This window comes from Corvus kubaryi, unplaced genomic scaffold (assembly GCF_017639235.1).
Source record: "Corvus kubaryi isolate FWS band 111438036 unplaced genomic scaffold, C.kubaryi_AGA036_p1.0 61733, whole genome shotgun sequence".
NCBI lineage: Eukaryota > Metazoa > Chordata > Aves > Passeriformes > Corvidae > Corvus > Corvus kubaryi.
Window position 1 is genome coordinate 4,779 of NW_024581419.1, and position 24,184 is coordinate 28,962.

Below are 24,184 nucleotides of genomic sequence, written 5' to 3' on the forward strand. Positions count from 1 at the left end.
CTCCTCTCCTCTCCTCTCCTCTCCTCTCCTCTCCTCTCCTCTCCCTTTCCCCTTCCACAGAATCCTCAAGAATCCTTTGAGCTGGAAACCCCCAGAGGCCACCGAGTCCAACCATTCCCCAGCGCTGCCAAGGCCACCACTGCCCCCCGTCCCCAGTGCCACATCCACAGGGCTCTCCAGTCCCGCCAGGCTCAGCCCCATGGCCGGAGGATCCATCCCTGCCACATCCAGGCGGAAACTCTTCGCAGCTTCCCATGGGATACAGCACATTTTCCCCATGGAATGCCGCTCCATCACCATCCCTGACCACAGGAGGGTCAAGGAGTCTTTCCCGAGCTTCCAGACAAGCTCCTTTGCTGTTTCCAGGCCCTGATCCTCCTTTCCCAGCGGCCTCCATGACATGTGCTGTTCCAGGTCAGTAACTCCAGTATCTCCAGCGACTCCTGGTGTGAAACTCACCCGTAATGACACTGACAGAGAGTGAGAAAAATCTGGAGGCATTGTAAATGTCCCCTCTGGATTTATTTACCCTCACCAGGAAGTTACCAAACTGGGAATAAACAAAAAGTTAAGACACTCAACACCTAAAACTGCCAGAATCCCAGCAAACCCTCTCATTAAACTCTTTCTCCCCTCAATTAATGGGCTGGTAATTCCCAGTTTGGATGCACACGGTGGCACATATGGGAGATCCTCCCAAATCCACCCATCCCAGAGCACATGGATAATCCCTCTGGGAGCCACCAACTCAGCAAAGAGCACAATTATTAACGGACTGTGAGCACCAATGGCTACAAGAAGCTGTTTCTATGCCTGAAACTCCTCATGGCACATTCAGGAATTCTACAAAGCCCTCAAGAGCTGAATGACATCGGCTCCTGCACCCTCAGGCAGCTCCAACAATGCCGACCTGGGATCAGTGTCCTGGGAAATCCCACCCTGATGGAGCATTCAGCAGGAACAGGTGCACAGGGCAGCAGAACAGGTAGGGAAAAACTTAAAGCAGTGTCAGGAAATAAATAAATCCTCAGTCCTCGAGGAGCCCCTCTGCTGTGGAGACAGGATGGGAGAGCTGGGGGTGCTCACCTGGAGAAGAGAAATGTCCAGGGAGGCCTTGGAGCCCCTTCCAGGGCCTAAAGGGGCTTCTTAACCCCAGGCTGTGCCCAAGCAGACTCCCGGTGCTGCTCCGCAGCTGCCGCTCGCGGTGGCCCAGGACCGGTGGCCCAGGGCTCCAGGACACAAACAGCCAGCGAGCTCATCGCTGGGCACACACCAGGAATCCGGGGATTTCTCATTTCCATTGGTGTCCTGGCAGTCCAAACCCTACATGTTGGGTCAGGCTGAAGCCCCGAGGAGAGGACAGGTTGAGCCATGGCCTCATCACCATCGCCAAGGGGCCAGGGCTGAGCCTGGAGAGGGAGACACTGGGACCCTTTCCCAGGCCCCTGTGGGCACAGGGCACAGGGCCAGGAGAGTTTATTCCCATAGAAGTGGGAAAGGATTTCAAACTTCTGCCCAGGACACTTCATTTGGTACAAGGTGCTCTGGTGGGTTTTTAATTAATTAGGGGTCACTCTGCTCCCCGATGTCATCAATACATGAGCTTTGGGGACAGATCAAAGGGACTGTGAAACGTCAGACCCAGCCACTCCAATGAACCCTGTTGACTACAAGCCAGAGGATTTCCTTCCCAGAAAGCACTTCCTGAACCACCACTACAACCCAAACCAATCTCCACTCAATCCACACCACAACCCCAACACCCAGCTCACAGCCACGGATCCACGTGGAACATTCTCCCACAGCTCTGCCCCAGACACCAGGGATGCAGAGAAACTGCAGCCATGAAGCTCAGAAAGCCAGGATGAGGCCAATCCCCCCGCTGGGTACGGCTCCTCTGCCTCAGGAAACCCCAGTGGGTCTGGAATCAGCCCTCACATGACTCCCACCATACAGCTGGCTGAAGGATCCTCAAATTCTGGGATTTAGGTCAACTTGCACCTTCAGCCGAGCTCTCCAGTGCAGTGCAAGCGCAGAGCTGCTCCACCACATCCGGCCCCATTTCCCAGGAATAACCAGCAGGAAAGGCAAGAGCGAGGCTGCTGGAGGAGCTGCCGGACAAACCTGAACCCCCAGTGCCCTCCAGACCCAAACCTGAACCCCACGTCCTGCCAGAGATGCCAGGGATGGAAACCATGGGGATCTCAGGTTTGGGGTCCCCAGTGCCAAACCTGAACCCCCACAGATTGACTCAGGCACCCAAACTCAGCTTTAGGCTTTGCCTTCTCATGCCCACGATGGCTCTGATCCCCCTGGCAAACAGGGAGAGCTCAACACAACATCCCTGGCAGTGCCCAAGGCCAGGCTGGACATTGGGGCTGGAGCAGCCTGGCACAGTGGGAGGTGTCCCTGCCATGGCAGGGCTGGCACTGGAGGGACTCTGAGGTCCCTTCCCACCCAGCCATTCCAGGATTCTGTGCTTAAAACTCCAGAAAGGCAAAAAACAGTGGGAACCCAACCCCGAGAGCTCGTCCCAGCAGAGGCAAATGGGACAGAACCGACCAGGGCTGAGTGCTCTGGAACAGGCACAGCCTGCCCCAGGGATGTCAGGGACACCCCATGACAGGTGGCACTGCGTGGACACGTTTTGGCCACAGAAGAGGATCCAAGCAAACGTCCTTTGGGGGTCAATCCCAGGGACTCGATCCAGACCAGGGCACAGGGAGACCTGAGAGACAAACACCAGTGACAAGGGAGCGCCCAGCCAGGGCCACCAGTGCCACCAATGCCACAGTGACTCCCAAGCCGTGGCCTGTCCCACCGGTGTCACCGTGGCCCCCAAGCCTTGGCCTGTGCCTAAGTGCCCAGCCAGTGCCACCACAGCCAGAGTGACCCTCGAGCCGGGGCCTGTCCCTGCTGCCAGCCCAAGTGGGCAGCCAGTTCTGTCCCCACGGACCCTGCAGGGACGCTGGGCAGCAAACCCACCACTCCCAGGATTTCCATTCCTGACAGAACCCTGGGCACGACCCTCCCTTGGAGCTCCCTGGGGCTTGCCTGCTGCACCACGCTTGGGAGCACGGGAAGGGAAAGGAGCAGGGCTGGAGGGGCCAGAAACACCAGAAAGGAGCTTTTCTTTCCCGTTTTCCTCCAACAGCCACAGCCCTGTGCAGGTGCCACGAGCAGCTCCTGCAGGACCTGCCCTCACGGAGCTCCAGGGGCAGCGGGCAAAGTCACCTCCAAAGGACCCAGTTACGAGCTTTTTGCTCATATTGAGTGGATGAAATCCAGGGGCAACGAGAGCACTGCCATTCCCAGCCACGTCTGCTGGAATGGGTAACGAGGAAAGGCCTTAACACCCAACCCTGCAGCTCCATTTGCCTCTGTGAGCACTGAAATATCCAGGTTTGGTCTCTGTGCCCAAAAACAAGGCAGAAGGACCTTTGCTTCCCCACACACCTTCCAGGCAGCTCCCCCAGCCACCCCTGGCTGGGAAAGGTCCCGCCGGAGCATCCCAGCCCTCCCACCCCATGCCAGGGGAGCTCCTGCTGTGGAGCATCAGCTCCCGCTGCCCCACAGGCTGGAATAACCCGGCAGCTCCGAGGAGAGGAAGGTGCTGGATGGAACCAGGCTGGGCCCGGAACACCTGGAAAATAACTGGGATTCCTTCTGAGACCCGGCAAATAAAGCCCAGAAAGGACCAGGGTGAATAAGCACAATAAAAGGGGAGAAGCAGGAATGCGGCTGACCTGAGGCTGAGCTGCTTTAATAACAATTATTAATTATTGCTGTGGTTACTGTTGTTATTATTATTATTACTATTACTACTATTGTATCAAAAGCAGCCCAGACAAGCAGGGAAAAGCCCAGAGGAACTGGAGCAGAGATCCCGGCCCTGAAGAGGGTCAGAGTGCTCAGGAATACCAATCAGTCCCCAAAGGCCCAAACTCTCCTTGGGATGGGGAGGCCTGTCCTGAGGACACCCCTTTATCCAACAGGAATCCTGGGGGTCTCACCCAGGCAACCCCCAGCCCCAGTGGGTGACCCCGACCTGGGAGTCCCTGGGACAGGAGTTTTGGGGTCTCACCCAGGTTCAGGGGACCCTGTGACAGGAACCCATCCCTGAAATGCAAATCTGCCTCCTCTAGCTGCCCTGAGATCTCTGTTCCAGCAAAGCCCCTCCCCAGGGGAACACGGGGGAGCAGCCCCGATGGGAACTGGAATGCAGCTGCAGCACTGAAGGGAATTTAGGGGACAAAACATGGGGCAAACATTGAGTTTGTGGGAACAGAGAGTCTCGAGATTGGCCCAGTGGTGGGAAGGGAACGGAGCTGAAGCTGCTCTGGAGGGAGCTGAGCAGGAACTGGGATACACAGAGCAGGGAGGGGGCAGGATACGGCTCCTCCCCAGTCCCAGCATGAGGGAATCTTGTCCCATGGGGAGGGTTTGGGGAGAGCAGGGGGGGAGGACGAGGCACCCCAAGGGCCCCGAGGGCAGCACAGAGGGGACACTGCCCAGCTCTGGGGAGGGGGAACATCCACCCCCTGAGGGGGGGGGACAAAGTGGCTCCAGCAGGACAAGATGAGGCCACAAAACACTAACAAACACCCCAAGCTGGGTGGAGCTGGGGGAAGGAGCCGGGGCTGTGCCCTAAGGGCTCTGGGGAGGGGAACGAGGCCTTGGCTCCATCCCGTCACAGATGCCGGCGGCTCTCTCGGCCCAGCCGGCAGGAGAAGCCCGGAAGGAGCCCAAATTTCCCTCTGGGAGCCGATTCCTCCTTCCCAGCTACCTCAGGACTGTGCCAAACGTCCCAGTCCGTTGCTCCTGGTGTTAATCACAGAACCCGGGAATAGGTTGGGTGGGAGGGGACCTCAGAGCCCCTCCAGTGCCAGCCCTGCCATGGCAGGGACACCTCCCACTGTGCCAGGCTGCTCCAGCCCCAATGTCCAGCCTGGCCTTGGCCACTGCCAGGGATCCAGGGGCAGCCCCAGCTGCTCTGGGCACCCTGGGCCAGGGCCTGCCCACCCTCCCAGCCAGCAATTCCCAATTGCCAATCTCCCATCCAGCCCTGTCCTCTGGCACTGGGAAGCCATTCCCTGGCTCCTGTCCCTCCAGCCCTTGGCCCCAGTCCCTCTGCAGCTCTCCTGGAGCCCCTTTAGGCCCTGCAAGGGACTCTGAGCTCTCCCTGGAGCTTCTCCTCTCCAGGGGAACATTCCCAGCTCTCCCGGCCTGGCTCCAGAGCAGAGGGGCTCCAGCCCTGGAGCAGCTCCGGGGCCTCTCTGGACTCTCTCTGGCAGGACAGGGCCATATTTCCATTGGGGAATTTGGACTGTCTGCAGCCCCCTGACCCCCCCACCCCTCAGTGCTGCCCCGGCCCTGCCCACTGACCACGCTGTGGTTTTCCCACAGGTCCATGCTTGGGAGATCTCAGACCAGCTGCTGCAGATCCACCAGGATGTGGAGTCCTGCTACTTTGCAGCACAGACCATGAAGATGAAGATCCAAACTTCATTCTATGAACTTCCCACGGATTCCCACGCCTCACTCCGGGACTCTTTGCTGTCCCACATCCAGAACTTGAAGGACCTGTCCCCGGTCATTGTCACACAGGTGGGTGCTGGTGGGGGAGGGATGGAGCTGCTCCCTCCCTGTCCTGCTCCTGGCAGTTACTCTGGGACTGCTCTCCCTGGGCTGGAGAGCAGGGAAGGCTGATCCCTGCTCCTGCCTGCCACAAGATTGTTTTCCTTCCTTCATCACTTGGTTCCTTCGGTGACATCCGTTACTTCATCCTCGTTTGCTGTGAAGAGAGGAGGAGCAGGGGTTTTCCCTGAGACCAAACCCAGCAGCGCCCTGGGTGTTCAGGGGGATTTCTCTGCACCCTTCATTCCCATTATCCATACGTTCCTGTGGCACTGGGGGGTCTGACACCCCAGGCTGAGGCCAGGGTGCTCCTCCAGCCCCTGACTATTGTGGCCGGGAATGTCACCCCTGGGGGCAGCTGGCCCAGAGCTCCCTCAGGTGATGTTGGGAATGTTTCCGGAGTTACCTGCTGGCAGGGATGGTAGGGGTGGACTCCAGAGCTGCCTGCCAGCCCTTTCTCCTGGGCACATCCCAGCACTCCTCACACTGATCCGTGTGTTTTTGCATTCCCTTCCAGCTCGCTTTGGCAATAGCTGACCTCGCCCTGCAGATGGCTTCGTGGAAGGGCTGTGTGCAGACACTGGTGGAGAAGTGAGTGACTGCTCTGGTTCTGCACTGGGGATTGTCCTGCGGGCAGATGTTTGGTGGGTGGTCCTGTGTGGTCTGGGAAAGGGCAGTTTTTCTCCCATGATCCCTGGTTTCAGGTGCCCTGGGTGGTGGCAGGAGGGACTGTCTGCCGTGCACGCTTCCCTGCCCACAGCCCAACACTCAGCGCTTTTCCTCATCCCTGTTTTGTTTGGGATGATCCCTCTCCCCTCAGCTGGAGCTGTGCTGCGGGATGGAGCAGTGAGGCTGGAGCTGGTCACTGTTGGGTGTCCCCAGGTGTCCCCACAGGATGCCACATGCTGCTGCACAGTGACAGCAACAGCCCCTGGGGCTGCCACCATGCTGAGGTGGCCCTGTGTCCATTGGCAGCAGGAGGGGACGGGATTTGTGCGGGCAGTGGCACCTGGACTCACAGAGCTCATGGGCTGGGAAAGCTTCTGCCACCGCTCTGTGGGAAATCCTGGGCTGAGCCATCCTGGAGGCTCCTCTTGGCAGGGCTGTGCCCCTGTGCTGGACACTGCCTGTCCTTGACGTGACACTGCTGCCAAATCTGTGGAATATGGAGTCCTGGGATGCTTTGGGTGGAAGGCACCTCAAAGCCCACCCAGTCCCACGCCCTGCTGCGGGCCGGGATGCCCCTCCAGCTCTCGCTGTGCTGTTCCCGGTGCTGAGGTGTCTCCTGTCCCTGCTCCCGCGCTCCAGGTACAGCAATGACGTGACGTCGCTGCCCTTCCTGCTGGAGATCCTGACGGTGCTGCCGGAGGAGGTGCACAGCCGCTCCCTGCGCATCGGGGCCAACCGCCGCACCGAGATCATCGAGGACCTGGCCTACTACTCCAGCACCGTGGTGTCACTGCTGGTGAGCGGGGCCAGGCCTGGGCAGCACCTCCAGCTGCAGCTCCCTCTGCTCCACAGTGCCCAGCCCAGCTCATGGGATCGTGGAATTGTTTGTGCTGGAAAAGCCCTCAGAGCCCACGTATCCAACCATTCCCAGCACTGCCAAGGCCACCACTGACCGTGTCCCCAAGTGCCGCATCCACATGGCTTTTTAATTGCTCCAGGGATGGGCAGCTGTGCCAGGGATGGACAGCCCTTTCCAGGAAGGAATTTTCCCAATATCCCACTTAAGCCTCCCCTGGCACAACTCGAGGCTGCTTCCCCTTATCCTGTGTCAGGAGATGGAGCTGAGCTGTGTCCTGTGCTCAGCAGCTCAGGTGTTGCTGCAGAAGCCTTTCCCCATTCCGTGTTTATCCCGGCGGAGTTCCCTGCCAGTGCCACTGCAGCCATCAGGGCAGCCCAGCTCCACCTGTTCCTAGGAGAAGTTGTCTGAGCAAGCCCTTGCTCACTCTGAAATTCCTTCACCTTCCTCCAGTCCCCATCCAGTGCCACCCTGCCCAGCCAGCCCCAGCCCTGGCTTTTCCCGGGACCCCTGGGGTATCCTAGCTGGCACATCAGAGAGTCCCTGCACTGGTCTGTTCCCTCCAGCCATGTCCAGCCCCAGCTTTTCCTGGGATCCCTGGGAGATCCTGGCTGGCATGCTGGGGACACAGGCAGTGTCCCCTTGCTCTGGTGCTTGTGGCTGCTTGGAGCTGACACAGGATCACCAAGGGCTGGCCCTGTCCCTGCACATTCCTGCTCCCTCTGCACCTGCCTGGAGCTTTCCTGAGCTTTCCTTATTAGTGTGAGCACAGGTGTTTCCATCACCTGCCTGAAGAGCCAAATTTACATTTTCTGTGTGGGATTTGAATGCCAAATTCCCATTTTCAGTTACAAGATGGGGGGGTTAAAGCAGCCTTCCAGGGACTGGGATGAGGTCCAGCATTCCACCTTTAGGACTGCAGTGTCAAGTGAGGAGAGAGGATCTCTGGAAGCTCTCGTGCAAGGATGCCTGGGCCAGTCCAGGGGGTCTGGGATCTTTCTCCATGTCCTGCCTGTCCACCTCTTCCCCCTTTCCCTGTGCCTGTCGAGGCTGGGGCTTTGGGCACGGCTCTGCTGGGTTTTGGGCTGCAGCTGGAGCGTTGGCCAGTGCAGGGAATGAGCTGCTGCCTTCCCACATCCCAGCATATCCTGGCTTGGACACTGGGATGGCATGTTTGGAATGTCCCTTGGGACAGGTCTGGCTCTCAGCACCAGCTTCTCTCTGCAGAGGTGGTTTGTGGGGAGAAGGATTAAACTGGGATTTGTCGTGTGTGAACATCCCTGGTGGCCTGACACAGCATCCTGCAGGAGTGGGAATGAGGGAGGCACTCCAGCTGCTCTTGCTGCTCCTGTGACAGCAGCTGGAGCTGGCAGGAGGGTCTGGGCTCTGTCCCTTCTGCTCACTGAGTCCAGGGCAGTAGGTAACAGGGCTGTTGGGAGCAGCCTGCTTCTGGAATGTTCTCACATGGGCTCCAGAGGATGTTACTGGTTATTTCTCATGGATCACTGCTGGAGTTGGATCCTGACCCGTTCTCCCGTGTCCCCGCAGGTGACGTGTGTGGAGAAGGCGGGCAATGAGGAGAAGATGCTCATCAAAATCTTCCGGTGCCTGGGCAGCTGGTTCAACCTGGGTGTCCTGGACAGCACCTTCATGGCCAACAGCAAGCTGCTGTCCCTCCTCTTCGAGGTGCTGGTGAGTGTTTCCCAGGAAGTAGGGGGGCTCTGGGAGTGTTTGGACACCGCTCCCAGGGATGCGCAGGGTGGGGCTGTTGGGCTGTCTGTGCAGGGCCGGGAGCTGGATCTGTGATCCCTGTGGGTCCCTTCCAGCTCAGGGTATTCCATGATTGTTTGATGATTGCTGGGCTTTTGTGCCTTGCAGCAACAGGACAAGACATCGTCCAACCTGCACGAGGCGGCGTCGGACTGCGTGTGCTCGGCCCTCTACGCCATCGAGAATGTGGAGACCAACCTGCCCCTGGCCCTGCAGCTCTTCCAGGGTGTGCTCACCCTCGAGAGTGCCTATCACATGGCTGTGGCACGGGAGGACCTGGACAAGTGAGGGACAGGGACCTGCGCCGTGGCCGGGAGAGGACGGGCAGGGCAGCATTGACCCAGCTGGCGCCATGTCAGCCTCCAAATGGGGATACCAGTGCCAGGAGCATCAGCAGTGCTGGGGGCATGGGGGCTGGGCAGTGCCCGTCCCTGTGCTGGGCACTCATGGGGTCACACCCAAAGCCTGGGGGCAGGTCTGGGCCCCTTGCTGCAAGAGAGACGTGGAGGGGCCCAGGGCCGGGGCTGGGCTGGACTGGAGCCGTACCCTCACACTTGGCACTGGGCTTTTGGAGAAGTATGAGATGAGTATTTCAGCAGATTTGCATATTGGAACCCCGTGTTTGCACCCACTTCCCCTGCTGAGGCGTTTCCCAGCTGCTGATGAAGCAGAAGTTGGGGTTTCTTGCTCTGGCCGTGGCTCTGGGCACATTTTGGCCCAGCCCTGCCCTGCACTGGGGTAAAGCCCGTGAGGCTGATCTGACCCTTGTCCCTCCCCAGGGTGCTCAACTACTGCCGTGTGTTCACCGAGCTGTGCGAGACCTTCCTGGACAAGATCGTGTGCACCCCAGGCCAGGGCCTGGGCGACCTGCGCACGCTGGAGCTGCTGCTCATCTGCGCCGGGCACCCGCAGTACGAGGTGAGCGGGGCAGCCGCAGCCCAAACCCCGCCCTCCAGAGCCCTGCCAGAGGGGAAGGTCTTTCCCTTCCGTTGCCATGCAGTCGTGGCCTTGGTCCCTGTGAGCTGCTGGCTCTGGAATGCCCGCTCTGCACTCGTGGGCAGGACTCTGGCTTCGCGTTTCCTTCCGGGTGTCCTGGAAGTCGGATTGCCAGCACAGCTCCGAAACCCCTGAGAGTGCTTTCCCACGTGTTAAAGTTGAGCTCAGTGGGAATTTGTGGTTCCTGGGAATTTTGCCCTGCGAGTGACTGAAATGCTTCTTGTCAAAGCTCCCACCCACCTGCCTCAGGAGCAAAACTTGTCATTGTTTTGGTCTCTCTTTATCCTTTATTTAATTCTTTATCCTTTGATTCTTCCCAAACCGGTAATTTAGTCCCTGTAGCTGATCCCTGCCTGTGTTCAGTGGATGGAAGGGGCTGCATGGCAGGTTTGCTGTGGGAGGTGCAGAGTGGCTGTGCTCCAGCAGGCCCCACTGCTCGCTGGGGTCTCTGGGACCCTTTTCCTCCTTTCCCAGGTCTGTTAAGCTCAGTTTTCCTTGGCCACGGCCTCATCCTGTGCCGTCGGTGCTGAGGGGGACATGGAGCTCTGCAGCTGCTCCTGGGCAAATTGATACTCTTGGTTTCTGTTCAATAACCACACGATAAATGAAAGAACCCACCACAAAGGGGCTGTGTCTGCTTCCAGCCCGAGCTGCTCCCAGAGCCGCCAGTCCCACTCCGGGGTTGTTCCGGGCCGGAAAGGCTTCAGCTGCCAAGGGCTGGGACAGGTCTTCAGGGTCACTGGGGGGTTCCAAGTCCTCCACTGAGTGACAGGCAGAGAAATCAGTGGCTCTGGGGGAACCGATCCCTGTGTCACCACTGTGTGACACCGTAGCACCGACGCAGATCTGTCATGCCACCACTGCCAGCACCTCAGGGAGGGTTTCTGTTTCTCCATCAGTACCACTGACAGTGGGAAAAAATGTTCTGCTGGTAACAAAATGCTGTATTTTTCTTTCCAAACAGGTGGTAGAAATTTCCTTTAACTTCTGGTACAGACTGGGGGAGCACCTGTACAAGACGGACGATGTTGTGATCCACAGCATCTTCAAAGCCTACATCCAGCGCCTGCTCCACGCGCTGGCACGGCATTGCCAGCTCGACTCCGACCACGTAAGGTCCCTTCTGGAACAGCCGGGGCAGTGGGGGGGGGTGTGAGGGTGTGTGTGTCCCTATGGAACAGCCGGGGCAGTGGGGTGTGTGTGTGTGTATGGGACAGCCGGGGCAGTGGGGTGTGTGTGTGTGTCCCTATGGAACAGCCGGGGCAGTGGGGGGTGTATGTGCGTGTACCAGGGCTTCTCCGTAGCTCTGGGGCTCTGCAGGGCAGCATCCTGTGCTTTTAGGGATTCCAGCAAGGTGTGAGAGGGATAAATCTGCTGCATTAAACCTCTTTCATTCACTCAGTTCTTGCTCTGCTGGAGGCTGCAGGGGGACCCTCTCCCACCTTCCCTGGATGGTTCTCCTTGGAGAGCTGTGTTTTCCCTGCTTGAGGAGGTTTTGTTGGGATAAAGCTGGCACAGCTCACTAGCCACAGTTGGCATCTTCTTCTGTGCCGTCTGGGATGGTTTATCCTCTTCTCCCCTCCTCAGCTCGTCATCCCCTTGCTTCCCCTCCCTTCCCCGGCTTGTCAGAGCAGGAATACGCAGTGTGTGCTCAGGCTGGTCTTGTTTTCCTTGGGCACAGCTCTCTGATCCCTCCAGCAGCTTGGTCTGGGACAGGAGGGCTGGAATGATGGATCTCCCTAAAACAGAATCATTGGTGTTCCCCTGGCTGTGGCTGAGTGGGAACCTGAATTCCCCTGAGCTGCCATTGTGCTCTCCCTCCTCTCCCTCAGGAGGGTGTCCCGGAGGAGACCGATGACTTCGGGGAGTTCCGGATGCGTGTCTCGGACCTGGTGAAAGACCTGATCTTCCTGGTGGGCTCAGTGGAGTGTTTTGCTCAGGTAGGTTTGCAGGAGTGCAATGGGGTGCAGGCAAATCCCAAGGGAGGTCACCGAGCCCTGGTAGCCTTTGGGATTGGAGGAGGTCACACACATCTCATGCACGAGGAAGTGTGTGGTGGGAGCTGTTCTGGGAGAGCAGGAGGTGTGGGGGCTGTGGGAGGTGTCTGACATTTTGGGGAAAGCTGCTGTGGTCCCACAGTCTCATGGTGGCCTGTGGAATGTGGGGTTTCTGTGGGCCCACGGCTGGGGTGGGAGTTTGGGGACAGGAGGGGTCAGGAACAGGGCTTTGAGGGCAGGGGTTGGTGCTGGGGGTCCGTGTCCCCTCAGTGACCGTCCCCTCCTGCAGCTCTACGCGACGCTCAAGGACGGGAACCCGCCCTGGGAGGTGACCGAAGCCGTGCTCTTCATCATGGCCTCCATCGCCAAGAGTGTCGACCAGTGAGTCCCACCCGTGTCCAGGGGGGCTGGGGGGCCAGGGCTGCCTCCGTGTGACACAGACACCACAAATGTCCCGAAGACATTCACATTACTGGCAGTGCCCAAGGCCAGGTTGGACAGGGTTTGGAACAACCTGGGACAGTGGAAGGTGTCCCTGCCCACGGCAGGGGTGGCACTGTGTGGGCTTTAAGGTCTTTTCACATCCAAACCATTCCTTGGGGATCCTTCCACATCCAGGCAGAGTTTTCCTGGGTATCTTCAGGGGAGGTTAAGTCAGTGAAGGCGTGTTTCCTCCACTGTTAGTGACAGTGGAAGCATGGACAGGTGACACCCAGGGTGGTGAACCCACAGTGAGTCCTGTGCACTGCCAGCAGTGGGACAGCCCAGCTGACCTTCCCTGGGCTAGGAATGCTGTCCCTCCCTCCCCTGGGATGATCCTCATCCCTCTCTTCCCTGGGAGGCTGTGATTGCCATCACTCCTTTTCCCAGGCTGGTAACACTATCCCTCCCTTCCGTGTGAGGCTGGGAATCCTATCCCCCCGTTCCCCAGGCGCCTGGAGGAGTCACCTCAGTCCTTTCACGTCACTAGCTCCTGTTATCTGTGTCAAGGCTGCTCCTGCTCATTTTTCCTGTGTCCTGTTCTGGGAGCACTGGCTGGAAGCACTGGGGACTCTGCTCCCACCAGCCCGTCCCACGAGGCTCCGGCCCGGGGTCGCCCCAACCCCCCCTCCCACGCCAGAGCAGGTGGTTCCCAGATAACGGACCCCCGTGCTGGTGGTGGGGCTCTCCCTGGAGGTGTTCAGTGTTGCCTGTCTGTTCCCTGCTGTGGCACTGGTATCTGTGGGGAGCTGCTGGGGTATCTGTGGGGCTGAGCCCCATCCTCACAGGGTTTGTCCCAGTTCAGCGTGTCCGGTTTGGCGGTGGGTCCGGACCCAGCTCCGGCAGCCCCTCCCAGCCCACACCGCGGCGCTCTGGGAGCTGAGCCGAGCCTGTCCCGCAGGGAGAACAACCCGACGCTGGTGGAGGTGCTGGAGGGCGTGGTACGGCTGCCGGAGTCGGTGCACACGGCCGTGCGCTACACCAGCATCGAGCTGGTGGGCGAGATGAGCGAGGTGGTGGACAGGAACCCACAATTCCTGGGTGAGTCCCGCGGCCCCGCGGCCCCGCCGCGCCCGCCGCCCCCTGACCCTCTGTCTCCACAGATCCCGTGCTGGGCTACCTGATGAAGGGGCTCTGTGACCGGCGCCTGGCGTCGGCCGCGGCCAAGGCCATCCACAACATCTGCTCCGTGTGCCGGGACCACATGGCCCAGCACTTCTCGGGGCTGCTGGAGATCGCCCGCGCCCTCGACTCCTTCGCGCTGTCGCCCGAGGCTGCCGTGGGGCTGCTCAAGGGTCGGTATCCGAGGGATCTGCCGGGGTACCTGTGGGAACTGCTGGGGTATCCATGGGATCTGCTGGGGTATCCATGGGAGTCGCTCCCCAGGGTGCTGAGCCCCATCCTCACAGGGTTTGTCCCCATGTGCCCCAAGTCCCATTCCGCATGCAGAGCATCCTCAGGAGTTCCCTTGGGGCTGGAGGCAGAAATAAATCCTGGATTGGAAGCTGTCCCCATCCCTGAGGCACAGCTTGGGGGCTGTCTTGAGCTGGTTGTGTGGGAAGAACGTGTGGGAAATGCTGAGAGCCAGGCTGGCAGTGGATCACTGCTCCATCCAAACACTGGGAATCACCTGTTGGACGCAGAGGGTAGAAATTTGGGAATACTGGTCATTTTAGAGAGTTTGAGCCCAAGAATGGAGATTTTAACTGCAGTTTAGACTTGGAGTGTTGGTGTCACTGGAATGTTGGGCACCATGAGCCTCTTCAACCACAGCTGGTTTCAGGGATGTGCCTTAAAGTATTTCCAAGGAATTCCAATGCTGCTGGAGCCTCTACCCCCAGAGCCAGGGAGCCTTCCCTGTAGTTGTGTGCTGCTATGAGAGACAAAACTCCCCTTGTTCCCCTGGATGCCCCAGCACTGGCTGAGCTGCTCTTCTCCCTGTCAAAGGGTTTTCTCCCCCTCCCTTAGAACAAGCCAGGGATTCCCGAGCCAGGGAGATTTTCCCCCGGGGTGGTTGGCACCACAGCCATGCCGGGGCCGGGCGGTGCCGGGGCCAGGCGGCACAGCTGCTGCCCGTGGCACTGGGAGCAGCTCAGTGCTCCTCGTGTTCATGGCTGGGAGCCCTGAAGCACCTTCACTGGAGCTTCCCGGGATCTCATGGTGCTGCTGGGCCAGGACAGGGACACTGGGGACACATGGGGGGCCCAGATGTGCTTGTGGCATCCGTTGGCCTGTCCCTGTGCCAGCATTGCTCCCTGCTGAGACTGAAGCGTTGCAGTGTCTGGTTCCACCAGAGCCAGGTTCAGCTGCAGGGAAACTCTCCCAGGCCCTGCCCTTGACCCACTGCCTTTCCATTTGGAAATGTCATGACCCCTCCGTCCTCCCGTGCTGCGTCCCTGCTCCTGAGCCGTGTGTGTCCTTGCAGGGACGGCGCTGGTGCTGGCCCGGCTGCCCCTGGAGAAGATCTCAGAGTGCCTGAGCGAGCTGTGCGCCGTGCAGGTGCTGGCGCTCAAGAAGGTGTGTCCGGATGGGGGGGACAGTGGGGACAGCAGCTGGGAGGGGACAGTGGCCCTACCACGGCAACTGTGTCCTCAGAGCCAGAAGTGTATCCTAGAGTCACGGAATTGGTTGGGATGGAGAAGCCCCTCGAGCCCATCGAGTCTGAACATTCCCCAGCACTGCCAAGGCCACCACTGACCTATGTCCCCAAGTGCCACATGGCTTTTAAATCCTTTCAGGGATGGGGACTCCACCCCTGCCCTGGGCAGCCGTGCCAGGGCCAGGAAGAATTTCCCCAATATCCACTCTGAGCCTCCTCTGGCTCAGCTTGAGGCCGTTCCCTCTCCTCCTGTTGCTTGTTCCGTGCAAGCAGAGCCCAGCACCCACACGGGACATGTCCAGGACCGAGCCCTTCCCTGAGTCCCTCCCGGCTGGGAAGCACCACGCTGGTGCTGTGTCCTGTGTTACACGGGAAGAGAGCCATCCCTGGGAATCACTGTCTGTGGCAGGAGCCCAGGAGTCTCTGTGACCCCGCAAGTGCCGTGGGCAGCTTGCACCCTGCCGCCCCAGGATGGAGCGGGTGGGAACTTGACTCCCCTGTGGGACACACAGCCCCAAAAAGTCATGTCCTGTCCCAAAACTGTGTTGGCCCACGTGACCTTTCCATGCAGACCCAGGAGAGCAGAGCAGAAATCTCAGGATGGCAGGAGGAGGGAGGGAAGCCTCAGGAAAGTGGTGTGCATGTGGTTCTGGGGAGCTCCTCCTGTGGTCCTTGGCCAGATTCTTCCACCTCCCCCCTGCTCCAAGCTCCTCCAGGACCTCTGGGAGCAGGCTCTGGATGTGGAGGAAACACAGGGAGCCTGTGGCCAAGGGTGGAGGAGGTGCAGAGGTGCTGCTGGTGGGGTCGGTGTCCAGGCAGAGTCTTCCCTGGGCACAGGGCTACCTGTGGTCCTGAAATCGTGTCCTTTTCCTTGTTTTCCAGCTGCTCTCCCAGGAGCCAAGCAATGGCCTCTCCTCAGACCCTACAGTGCCCCTGGATCGACTTGCCGTCATCTTCAGGTGAGGAAGGAGCTGGGGCACAGCTGCTCCCCCAGAGCCTGAATCTGCAGCGCCTCTTTCTCCCCAGCCCTTGAGCAATGGGCTGGAAGTCTCTGCTTCCCCAAGTTCCAGCTCCCGAGGTGGCCCCCAAGCCAGTTCCTGGTCCACTTCCCACAGCTCCAACCCTTTTCCTTGGCTTTAACCCCAAACCCCCCTTAACCTTTGGCTGTTCCCACAGACACACCAACCCCATTGTCGAGAACGGCCAGGTCCACCCGTGCCAAAAAGTCATTCAGGAGGTGCGTGGGAGAGGGCTGGGATTTGGGGAGAGGGTTGTGGTGGGGGGTTGTGGGTGGGGGTTTCCAGGTGTGAGGGTACCTGGGGTGTTGTACAGTCCTGGCCCCCGGCTGGGGGGATCTGTGTGTCTGCTCAGGGCTGCACGGGAGAGGAGCTGTGGAGCACCCTCCTGTCCCTCCTGGAAGAAGAGATTGGGGTGTGGAGGGGGAAAATTTGGGGCTTCAACCCCTGGAAGGGGCCCTGGCTCTGGGAATGTCCTGGGTGTTTGGTTTCCCTGCCCATGTCCCGTTTGCCATGCTGCACTGGAGGGAATAAACCACTCCAGGCTCCCCCAGAAAGCTTTTCTCCCCCATCTGCCGTCCCATGCTGGGATCTGGGTGTTCTGGGGACCGGGAGGGAGCGGGGGATGCTCCAGGGTGGCGTGTGACCCTTCTCCCTGTCCATGCCCAGATCTGGCCAGTGCTGTCGGAGACCCTGAACAAGCACAGTGCCGACAACCGGATCGTGGAGCGGTGCTGTCGCTGCCTGCGCTTTGCCGTGCGCTGTGTGGGCAAGGGCTCGGCCGCGCTGCTGCAGCCCCTCGTCACCCAGGTGGGGGCCCTGCTGGCTCGGGGGGCTCTGGGGGGCACTGCAGGCCCGGGGGATGCTGTGGGTTATGGGGGAACCCCAGGGGGACACACTGCTGGCTCGGGGGGGCTCGCTCAGGTCACTGTGGCTGCTGGGAGTGTCACAGGGGTGGCTGCGGGCACTGGGAAGTGCTGCAGTAAATCCTGGCAGGCTCAGAAATTCCAGGATAAACCCTTGGGGAGGGGAGAGGCTTTGGAAGAGGTGGGGGGTGCTGGGAGGTTGTCGAGCCCTGTGTGTGTGTGATTTGGGAGGAGCAAACCCTGCGTGGTGCAGCTCCTCGGGGAGGTGACCCTGCCTGGTGGAAGGATCCATGAATCCCTGAGCTGGGTGTTCCCTGCTCTGCTTGGGCTTTGCCAGGCTCAAAGGGGAAGCTTCCATGGAGCAGCTGTGCCAGCTCAGGGAGCCTCAGCACAGGGATGCTGCCAGGACCTGGGCGAGTGCATTGGGATGTCCCTGCCCGCATGGGACAGGCTGGGACGCCGGCTCAGGCTGGGCTCAGGGGGATGTGGGATCAGGGCAGATCCGGCGGTGCCTGTGCCAGCGCTCCTGTCTCCCCAGATGGTGAATGTGTACCGGGAACACCAGCACTCCTGCTTCCTCTACCTGGGCAGCATCCTGGTGGATGAGTACGGCATGGAGGAGGGCTGCCGGCAGGGCCTGCTCGACATGCTGCAGGTGGGGCCCGCCGGCCAAATCACGGCATCGCTCGGGGTGGAAAATCCCTCTGAGCCCATCCAGTCCAACCATCCCCAGCACTACCAAGGCCGCCACTGACCCTGTCCCCAAGTGCCACATCCACATGACTTTTAAATCCCTGCAGGGATGGGGACTCCACCCCTGCCCAGGGCAGCCCTTTCCAGGAGGAATTTTCCTAATATCCAATCTATATAGAATCTCAAACTGGTTTGGGTGAGAAGGGACCTTGAAGCCTGTCCATGGGCAGGGACACCTTCCACTATCCCAGGTTGTCCCAAGCCCCCTCCAGCCTGTCCTTGGACACTTCCAGGGATGGGGAGCCCAGGCTTGTTCCATGCAGGGAAGGGCAGTTTGAGGAGTGATCCCAGGTGGTTGCTGATGGATCCCTGTTCTCCCCAGGCTCTCTGCATCCCCACCTTCCAGCTCCTCGAGCAACCCAACGGCCTCCAGAACCACCCGGACACTGTGGATGACCTCTTCCGCCTGGCAGCCAGGTGCCACCGTGCTCCTGCCACCTCCTGCCGCAGGACACCAGCCCCTCTCCCCTTGTGGAGGGTCCCCATGGGAGCACCCGTGGGAGCAGTGGAGCGGGGAGGGGGCAGGACCTGCCCCTGACACCCGTCTGTCCCTGGGCAGGTTTATCCAGCGCAGCCCCGTCACCCTCCTGCGCAGCCAGGTGATGATCCCAATCCTGCAGTGGGCCATCGCTGCCACCACCCTGGACCACCGGGACGCCAACTGCAGCGTCATGAAATTCCTGCGGGATCTGATCCACACCGGTGTGGCCAACGATGTGAGTGACACACAGGGATGTTCCTCAGGGGGCTCTCCCTCCATGGGGCTGTCACCATGGGATCATGGAATGGTTTGGGTGGGAAAGAACCTTAAAGCCCATCCAGTTCCACCCCCTGCCATGGGCAGGGACACCTTTCACTACACCAGGGGGCTCTACACCCCATCAGCCCCATCGTCCTCATCAGTCCTGTCCTGTTGTCCCCACAAGCCACCCGGGTTCCTCCACCACTGCTGGCAGAGAAGCTCTGGGAGTTGCCTGTGGAGCAAGGAGTGTGTCCTGTCCCCAGGAGCAGCCGTGTTCCTGTCCCCAGGAGCAGTGTGTCCCTGTCCCCACGCCCTGCCCACCCCATTCTTCTTCCTCCCACAGCACGAGGAGGACTTCGAAGTGCGGAAGGAGCTCATCAACCAGGTGATGACCCAGCTGGGGCAGCAGCTCGTGAACCAGCTCCTGCAGACGTGCTGCTTCTGCCTCCCGCCCTACACCCTGCCCGACGTCGCCGAGGTGCTCTGGGAGATCATGCAGATCGACCGCCCGGTGAGGGAAGGGACCCCCCAGAGGGCTGGGCTGGACCCATGGGACCCCAGAGCTCTGCCAAGGCAGGATCTGGGAGCCGAGTTGGGCTCCCCATTCCGAGTTCCTCCCTGTCCCTCGGCACAGACGTTCTGCCGCTGGCTGGAGAACTCTCTGAAGGGGCTGCCAAAGGAAACCACAGGCGGAGCCATCCAGGTGACACACAAACAGCTCACCGACTTCCACAAGCAGGTCACCAGGTGAGTGGTGCTGGGGTCCACAGCTGGGACAGCTGCTTCCCTCAGGATGGCCCCCAGCAGCCCCGGAGCCCCCAGCCCTTCCTTCGTTCACCCTGCTGGATGTGCCATCCGCCTGCACAGGCACACAGAGCCCTGGGGGCCACAGGCGCCTTTGCTGTCACCCAACGGGTTTTTCTGCCCGGCCCCATCCCTGCGGAGCCGCCTCCTCATCCCCGTGAGTCACTGGCTCCAGCTGCCAGCCCGGGCCTGTCCTTTCCCAGGGCCACCGGCTGCTTTGGGAGCATCGCCTCCCTCTGCCTGGCTCCAGCTTGTCCCTGGACAAATCCCAGAGGCCGAGTGCCAGGGGCAGCGGGTTCCTTCACCCAGACACCACCGTGGTGGCACCCGGTCCCCTCCAGGGATGGGTCCCGGGGGCTGCCAACCTCGGTCTGCCCCGGTGATTGTCCCTTCATCTCTCCCAGCATCTCGGAGCCAAGCTGCCATGCTCCCAGCTCCCATCCCTCGGCAGGACACCTGCCCTGGGTCCCAAACGTCCCCTTGGGGTCAGCCCCTGGTGTCACCCCTTGTCTTGCAGTGCTGAGGAATGTAAACAAGTCTGCTGGGCTCTGAGGGACTTCACCCGCCTGTTCCGATAGCTCCGGCTCCACGTGGCTCCTGTCTCCCAGGTAAGGGCCTGGCTTGGGGTCCCTCGCCCCACAGGACAGTGGGGATAGAGGGCTGATGCTCCCTTCCTCCTCCCAGGAATGTCTTTAAGGAGAAGACAGGAAACAGCAACCCAAGAATGTGTCCCACAATCAGCCGAGGGCTCTCGCCCGCTCCAGCGCGTCCCGGAGTCCAGAGCCGTGGGAGGACGGCTCGGGGATCCCGCCTGCCCGGCGGCCTCGCACCCCGGAGCTCGGCCACCGCCCGAGAAACAGCCCAACGGGAACACCCTCCAACCCAACTCCAACCCCACCAGGCACAGGAGTCAGACGGATCCACTCGGATTCGCCCGGCAGCAAAAGAAGTAGAAAAACTTTCTGTGAAATGGAGACAAAAAAGAAAAAGAAGGAAAAGAAACAAACAAAAACCAAACAATACAAATTGTTTAGGAAAATGGGGGGTCAGTCTGGGGGTCCTGGGGTGCTGCCCCCCTGAGCCCACCGTGGCCTGCCTGGTGCCGACTCCCAGAGACGACACAGGCGGGACGGACTCTGCAAATAGAGATTTATATTTTATTTTGTTCTGCTTTTTTAGTTTGTTTTCTTCTTTGGGTTTTTTTTCTTTTTTTTTCCCTTTTTTTGGGGTTTTCTTTGGTTTGATTTTGGGGTAGGAGGCGGTGGCTCGAGTGCGGGCAGGGCGGGCGGGCGCATGCGGTTCCCTCTGGGGGTGTGTAGCCATCTCGAGAACAATAAAAAACAACAAAAACCTGAAAAAATAAATTAAAACCTCCCAAGCCCCCTCTGGTTCTTCTCTCGGGGCTGGGGCTGGGGCTGCTTTGTGCCCCCCAGCGCTGGGTACTCCCCATCCCTGGGAGCTCCAGGTCCAAGGGGGCCCCAGCCCCTGTCTTCTTGCTGTTTCCCCCAAAACCCCGGGGGGATTATCCTTGGGGAATCCAGCGAGGGGGGTCCGGCTGCTTCGGCCCCGATAGAGCCGCCCCAGGGTGGGTGGTCCCCCTCGGAGCTCCCCTGGCTCCTGGTCACTGGCAGCTCTGGGGAGACGGGGATGGGGATGGGGACAGGATGAGGACGGTGCTGGGTGGCCCCGGCTCCACCAGCCGAGATGGCCACGAGTGACTCACCCCGGCTGGCAGTGCCAGGGCTGTCCCCGTGTCCCTGTCAGTGGGGCAGGGGGCCGGGGGGCAGCGCCCAGGCACCCGCGGAGGGGCCGGGCGGGGGCTGCGCTGGCGGCAGCCGCTGGTGGCTCTGCCAGAGCTGGTGCAGCTCCTTGAACTGCTCCACCATCCTGTCCTTGAGGTCGGGGTGGGAGATCTGCAGCGGGATGCTGTCGGCCGACCAGGACAGCTCCCCGGAGAACATCTCCAGCAGCAGCCGCGCCGCCACCGGCACCACCTGCAGGAGCCCAGGGCGTCACCGCGGGCAGGGACACCCGCCCGTGTCCCCCGGGACAGCCACGGGCCTGGCCCCTCACCTGCACCGTGATCAGCTTCTTCTCCTTGGGCTTCTGGTCCGGCCACTCCTCACCAAAGCAGAGGAAGATCTCAAAGGGGGGCGGGGTGGGGGTCTGCCCCTTCTGGAACTGGATGAGGCCTGCGGGGCCCAATGCCGAGGTGAGGGGCAGGGACCTGTGCCTGCCCGTGCCACCACCACCCAACCCAGGGCAACCCCCATCCCAGCTCCGTTCCACCAGGTTCCCAGGTGCCACCTGCTGTCTCCCCATCCTACCTGGTGTCCCCACCATTCCAGCTGGTGTCCCCATTACACCTTTGTCCCCCCCATGCCACCAGGTGCCCAAGTGCCTGGGGTCCCCCCGCCCCAGCTGACCTCTCCATCCCAATCCATTGCCCTCTGACCGTTGAGGAAGCCCTCGAGGCTGAAGAGCTTGGTCCTCCTCTCCCTCTGAATGGGGTTAGGGCCGGGCTGGGGAGAAGCACAGGGCCCCGTCCAGAAGACCTTGCACTGGCAGAGCCGGAGGGCGAAGAGATCCTGGCCCTGGAGCTCCAGGATGAGCCCTCGGTCCAGCACGTCCAGCAGCTGGTGGGTGTAGAAGCGCTGCTTCTCGTTGGGAATGGTGTCGGGAGCAGGGAAGGGCACCTGCTCCAGCGTCAGGGGCCCGAAGAGCTCCTCCTGCTCGCGCGTGGGCTCCAGGCTGCTGTGGAACAGCCGACAGCCGTGGGGGTTGCTCACGGTGAGGGCGCAGACCTGGCGGCCCCGGTACTGGAACTTCAGCTCCAGGTCAGTCACTGCCGGGGGCCACGGGGGTCAGCAGGGGTCAGGGAGCACCCCAGGGCCACTCCAGCTGGCCACCTCCGCCCACCCCCTGGCCACCCTCATCCATCCCACAGCCACTCTGCACCCATGGTCACTCCAGTCCAGCCACCCCACGGCCATCCCATGGCCACCCCACACCCATGACCACCTCTGTCCCACCACCCCATGGCCACCACATCCTTCCAGCCACCCCATCCAGCCCCCCCAAGACCCGAGCCCCCTCCTCACGTGGCAGCATGTGGGGGCTGACGAGCAGGTCAGGGATCAGGTGCTCTGTCGGTGCCACTGGGCAGGAGGACGAGGGCCCCGGGGGGCCCAGGGGGGGGCCCCGTCTCAGCGAGGGCACTGGGGAGCAGCTCAGGGGCCCCATGGGTGCCCCCCACCTCCCCCTGCAGCAGCGCTGGGGGGAGAGGCCCAAAGGGCCTTCCCGAGGGGCAGCAGCTGGCAAAGGTGGGGGCCTCCTCCTTGGACCAGGGGTAGGGGGGCAGCAGGTCCCCCCTGTGCTGCGTGTCTGGAGCAGAGAGGGGGGTCAGGGGTGCAGCCCAACCCCCCGACACCCTGACCCACCCAATGCCCTCCACTCACCATCGATGCTCAGGGATGTCATCTTCTGGAGCTGCAGGGCACAGTGGGTGTTACAGGGACACCCCCCGCCCCCTGAGATGTCCCCGGTTTGGGGATCCCCCCACCCTGAGCCCCCCCGATACCTGGCTGACGTCTTCCTCCCCGCTGCAGCCATAGTCATCCTCATCCCCCCCCTCTGCAAGGGAGAGAGGGGCTGGGAAGTGCCGAGGGAGTTGAGGGGTCCTGGGGACTCATGGGGCACTGAGGCTTCTCAGGGAGGCGGGCCCCTTTTGGGGGGCCAGGTCTCGGGGGGCTCTGAGTCCTTGGGGGGTGTGGGGGGCTGCTGGGGGGCTGGGACCTCATGGGGTGCTGGGGCTTTTGGGTGTGGGACACTTGTGGGGCGTCATGTCCTTGTGGGGTGCTGGGACTTCGGGGGTGCCCAAAGCCCTCCCCAGAGCCCCCCCGTACCTGCGCCCCCGGGGGGCTCCTCGCAGAGCTCGTACACGCGGAAGGGCTGGGCCGGGGAGCCGCGGGGCCCGTCCAGCAGCAGCCGGAACTCGCGGCTCTTGTTGAGGGCGCAGCGCAGCGTGGCTTTCCAGCGCGGCGGGTCCGGCGGGTCCCCGGCCCGGAACCGGCCCGTCTCCTGCGCCCACGCCTGCGGGGGTGTCAGCGCCCGGCACCCCCCGCCTGTGCGCCCCGTCATCCCATCACCCCCACGTCCCCGGTTCCCCTCGCCACCACACCCCACTGTCACCCACCCATCCCATGTCCCCCCATCATCCTTGTCACTGCCACCCAGTGTCCCTCTTGTCACCCACCCCATGTTCCCATTGTCACCCCATCACCCTGTCACCCCCATCCCACGTCCCCATTGTCGCTCCCACCCCGAGTCCCCCGGTGTCACCTTGAAGATGGTGTCGTGGTCCTGGGGTCCCCCCGGGGGATTCCTGGTGGCGTGTCCCCAGGGGATGACGAAGCGTCGGCGCTCGGGGTCGAGCCAGCGGAGCCCCGGGAAGCGCCGGCTGCTCACCTGGGCCACCAGCCAGGGCTTGAGGCGCACCCGCCGGGGGGGGGGTCCATGGCCTGGGGACACCAGCGGGCACCTCGTGACCCCACGCTCCCGCGTGGCACCCTCGGTCCTGAAAGAGGAACCGGGGCTCCCCCAGAGGGGCCGTGCGTGGCCCCGGTTCCGCTTTCAGGGCCAGGAGGGTGGGTGAGGCCGCCCCTGGGCTCTGTCTCCCCCGTGGGTGTTGGGGGGCGTCACCTACACCCCGAAAGCAGAAGCTGCGGTGGCTTCAGGGAAAGAAAAGTGGAGCTGAGAAGGGGACAGGACACGAGGGACAGGAGGGACAGTGGGACACAGGGGATGTGGGACGTGAGGGAGACGGGGGACAGAAGACACGGGATGGGGGACATGGGGGACGGGGACGTGAGGGACACAGTGAGGACACAGGATGGGAGACACGGGGACACGGGGTGGACAAGGGAGTACACAGGGGACAGGCAACACAGGGGGACAGGGGATGCACGACGGATGGGGGACACGTGTAGCGACGTGGAGG

General features: G+C 61.3%; 2 protein-coding genes across 2 annotated transcripts in view; one reads left to right on the plus strand and one right to left on the minus strand.

Annotated features, from left to right (window-relative positions):
* Nucleotides 1-20,345, plus strand: part of TNPO3 (transportin 3) — a 22,582-nt gene extending 2,237 nt beyond the window's left edge. The window contains exons 2-23 of the mRNA XM_042045030.1: nt 5,407-5,607; nt 6,155-6,228; nt 6,946-7,102; nt 8,711-8,854; nt 9,041-9,216; nt 9,712-9,850; nt 10,893-11,039; nt 11,761-11,868; nt 12,215-12,306; nt 13,307-13,446; nt 13,509-13,700; nt 14,831-14,922; nt 15,887-15,963; nt 16,181-16,241; nt 16,690-16,830; nt 17,425-17,541; nt 17,962-18,056; nt 18,199-18,355; nt 18,725-18,892; nt 19,016-19,128; nt 19,703-19,793; nt 19,870-20,345. Of these exons, the coding sequence (XP_041900964.1) occupies nt 5,407-5,607; nt 6,155-6,228; nt 6,946-7,102; nt 8,711-8,854; nt 9,041-9,216; nt 9,712-9,850; nt 10,893-11,039; nt 11,761-11,868; nt 12,215-12,306; nt 13,307-13,446; nt 13,509-13,700; nt 14,831-14,922; nt 15,887-15,963; nt 16,181-16,241; nt 16,690-16,830; nt 17,425-17,541; nt 17,962-18,056; nt 18,199-18,355; nt 18,725-18,892; nt 19,016-19,128; nt 19,703-19,763 (2,652 nt within the window). The 3' untranslated portion in view covers nt 19,764-19,793; nt 19,870-20,345. The remainder of the gene's footprint in view (nt 1-5,406; nt 5,608-6,154; nt 6,229-6,945; nt 7,103-8,710; nt 8,855-9,040; nt 9,217-9,711; nt 9,851-10,892; nt 11,040-11,760; nt 11,869-12,214; nt 12,307-13,306; nt 13,447-13,508; nt 13,701-14,830; nt 14,923-15,886; nt 15,964-16,180; nt 16,242-16,689; nt 16,831-17,424; nt 17,542-17,961; nt 18,057-18,198; nt 18,356-18,724; nt 18,893-19,015; nt 19,129-19,702; nt 19,794-19,869) is intronic.
* A 56-nt stretch (nt 20,346-20,401) lies between these two features.
* IRF5 (interferon regulatory factor 5) lies at nt 20,402-23,814 on the minus strand (the record flags this gene model as incomplete). The annotated part of the gene is given in 9 exon segments (XM_042045031.1): nt 20,402-21,179; nt 21,259-21,377; nt 21,641-22,030; nt 22,287-22,398; nt 22,400-22,569; nt 22,644-22,674; nt 22,766-22,818; nt 23,091-23,277; nt 23,527-23,814. Coding segments are annotated over 9 exon segments (1,584 nt in total), but the record flags the coding sequence as incomplete, so codon positions are not given.
* Nucleotides 23,815-24,184: the final 370 nt, after the last annotated feature.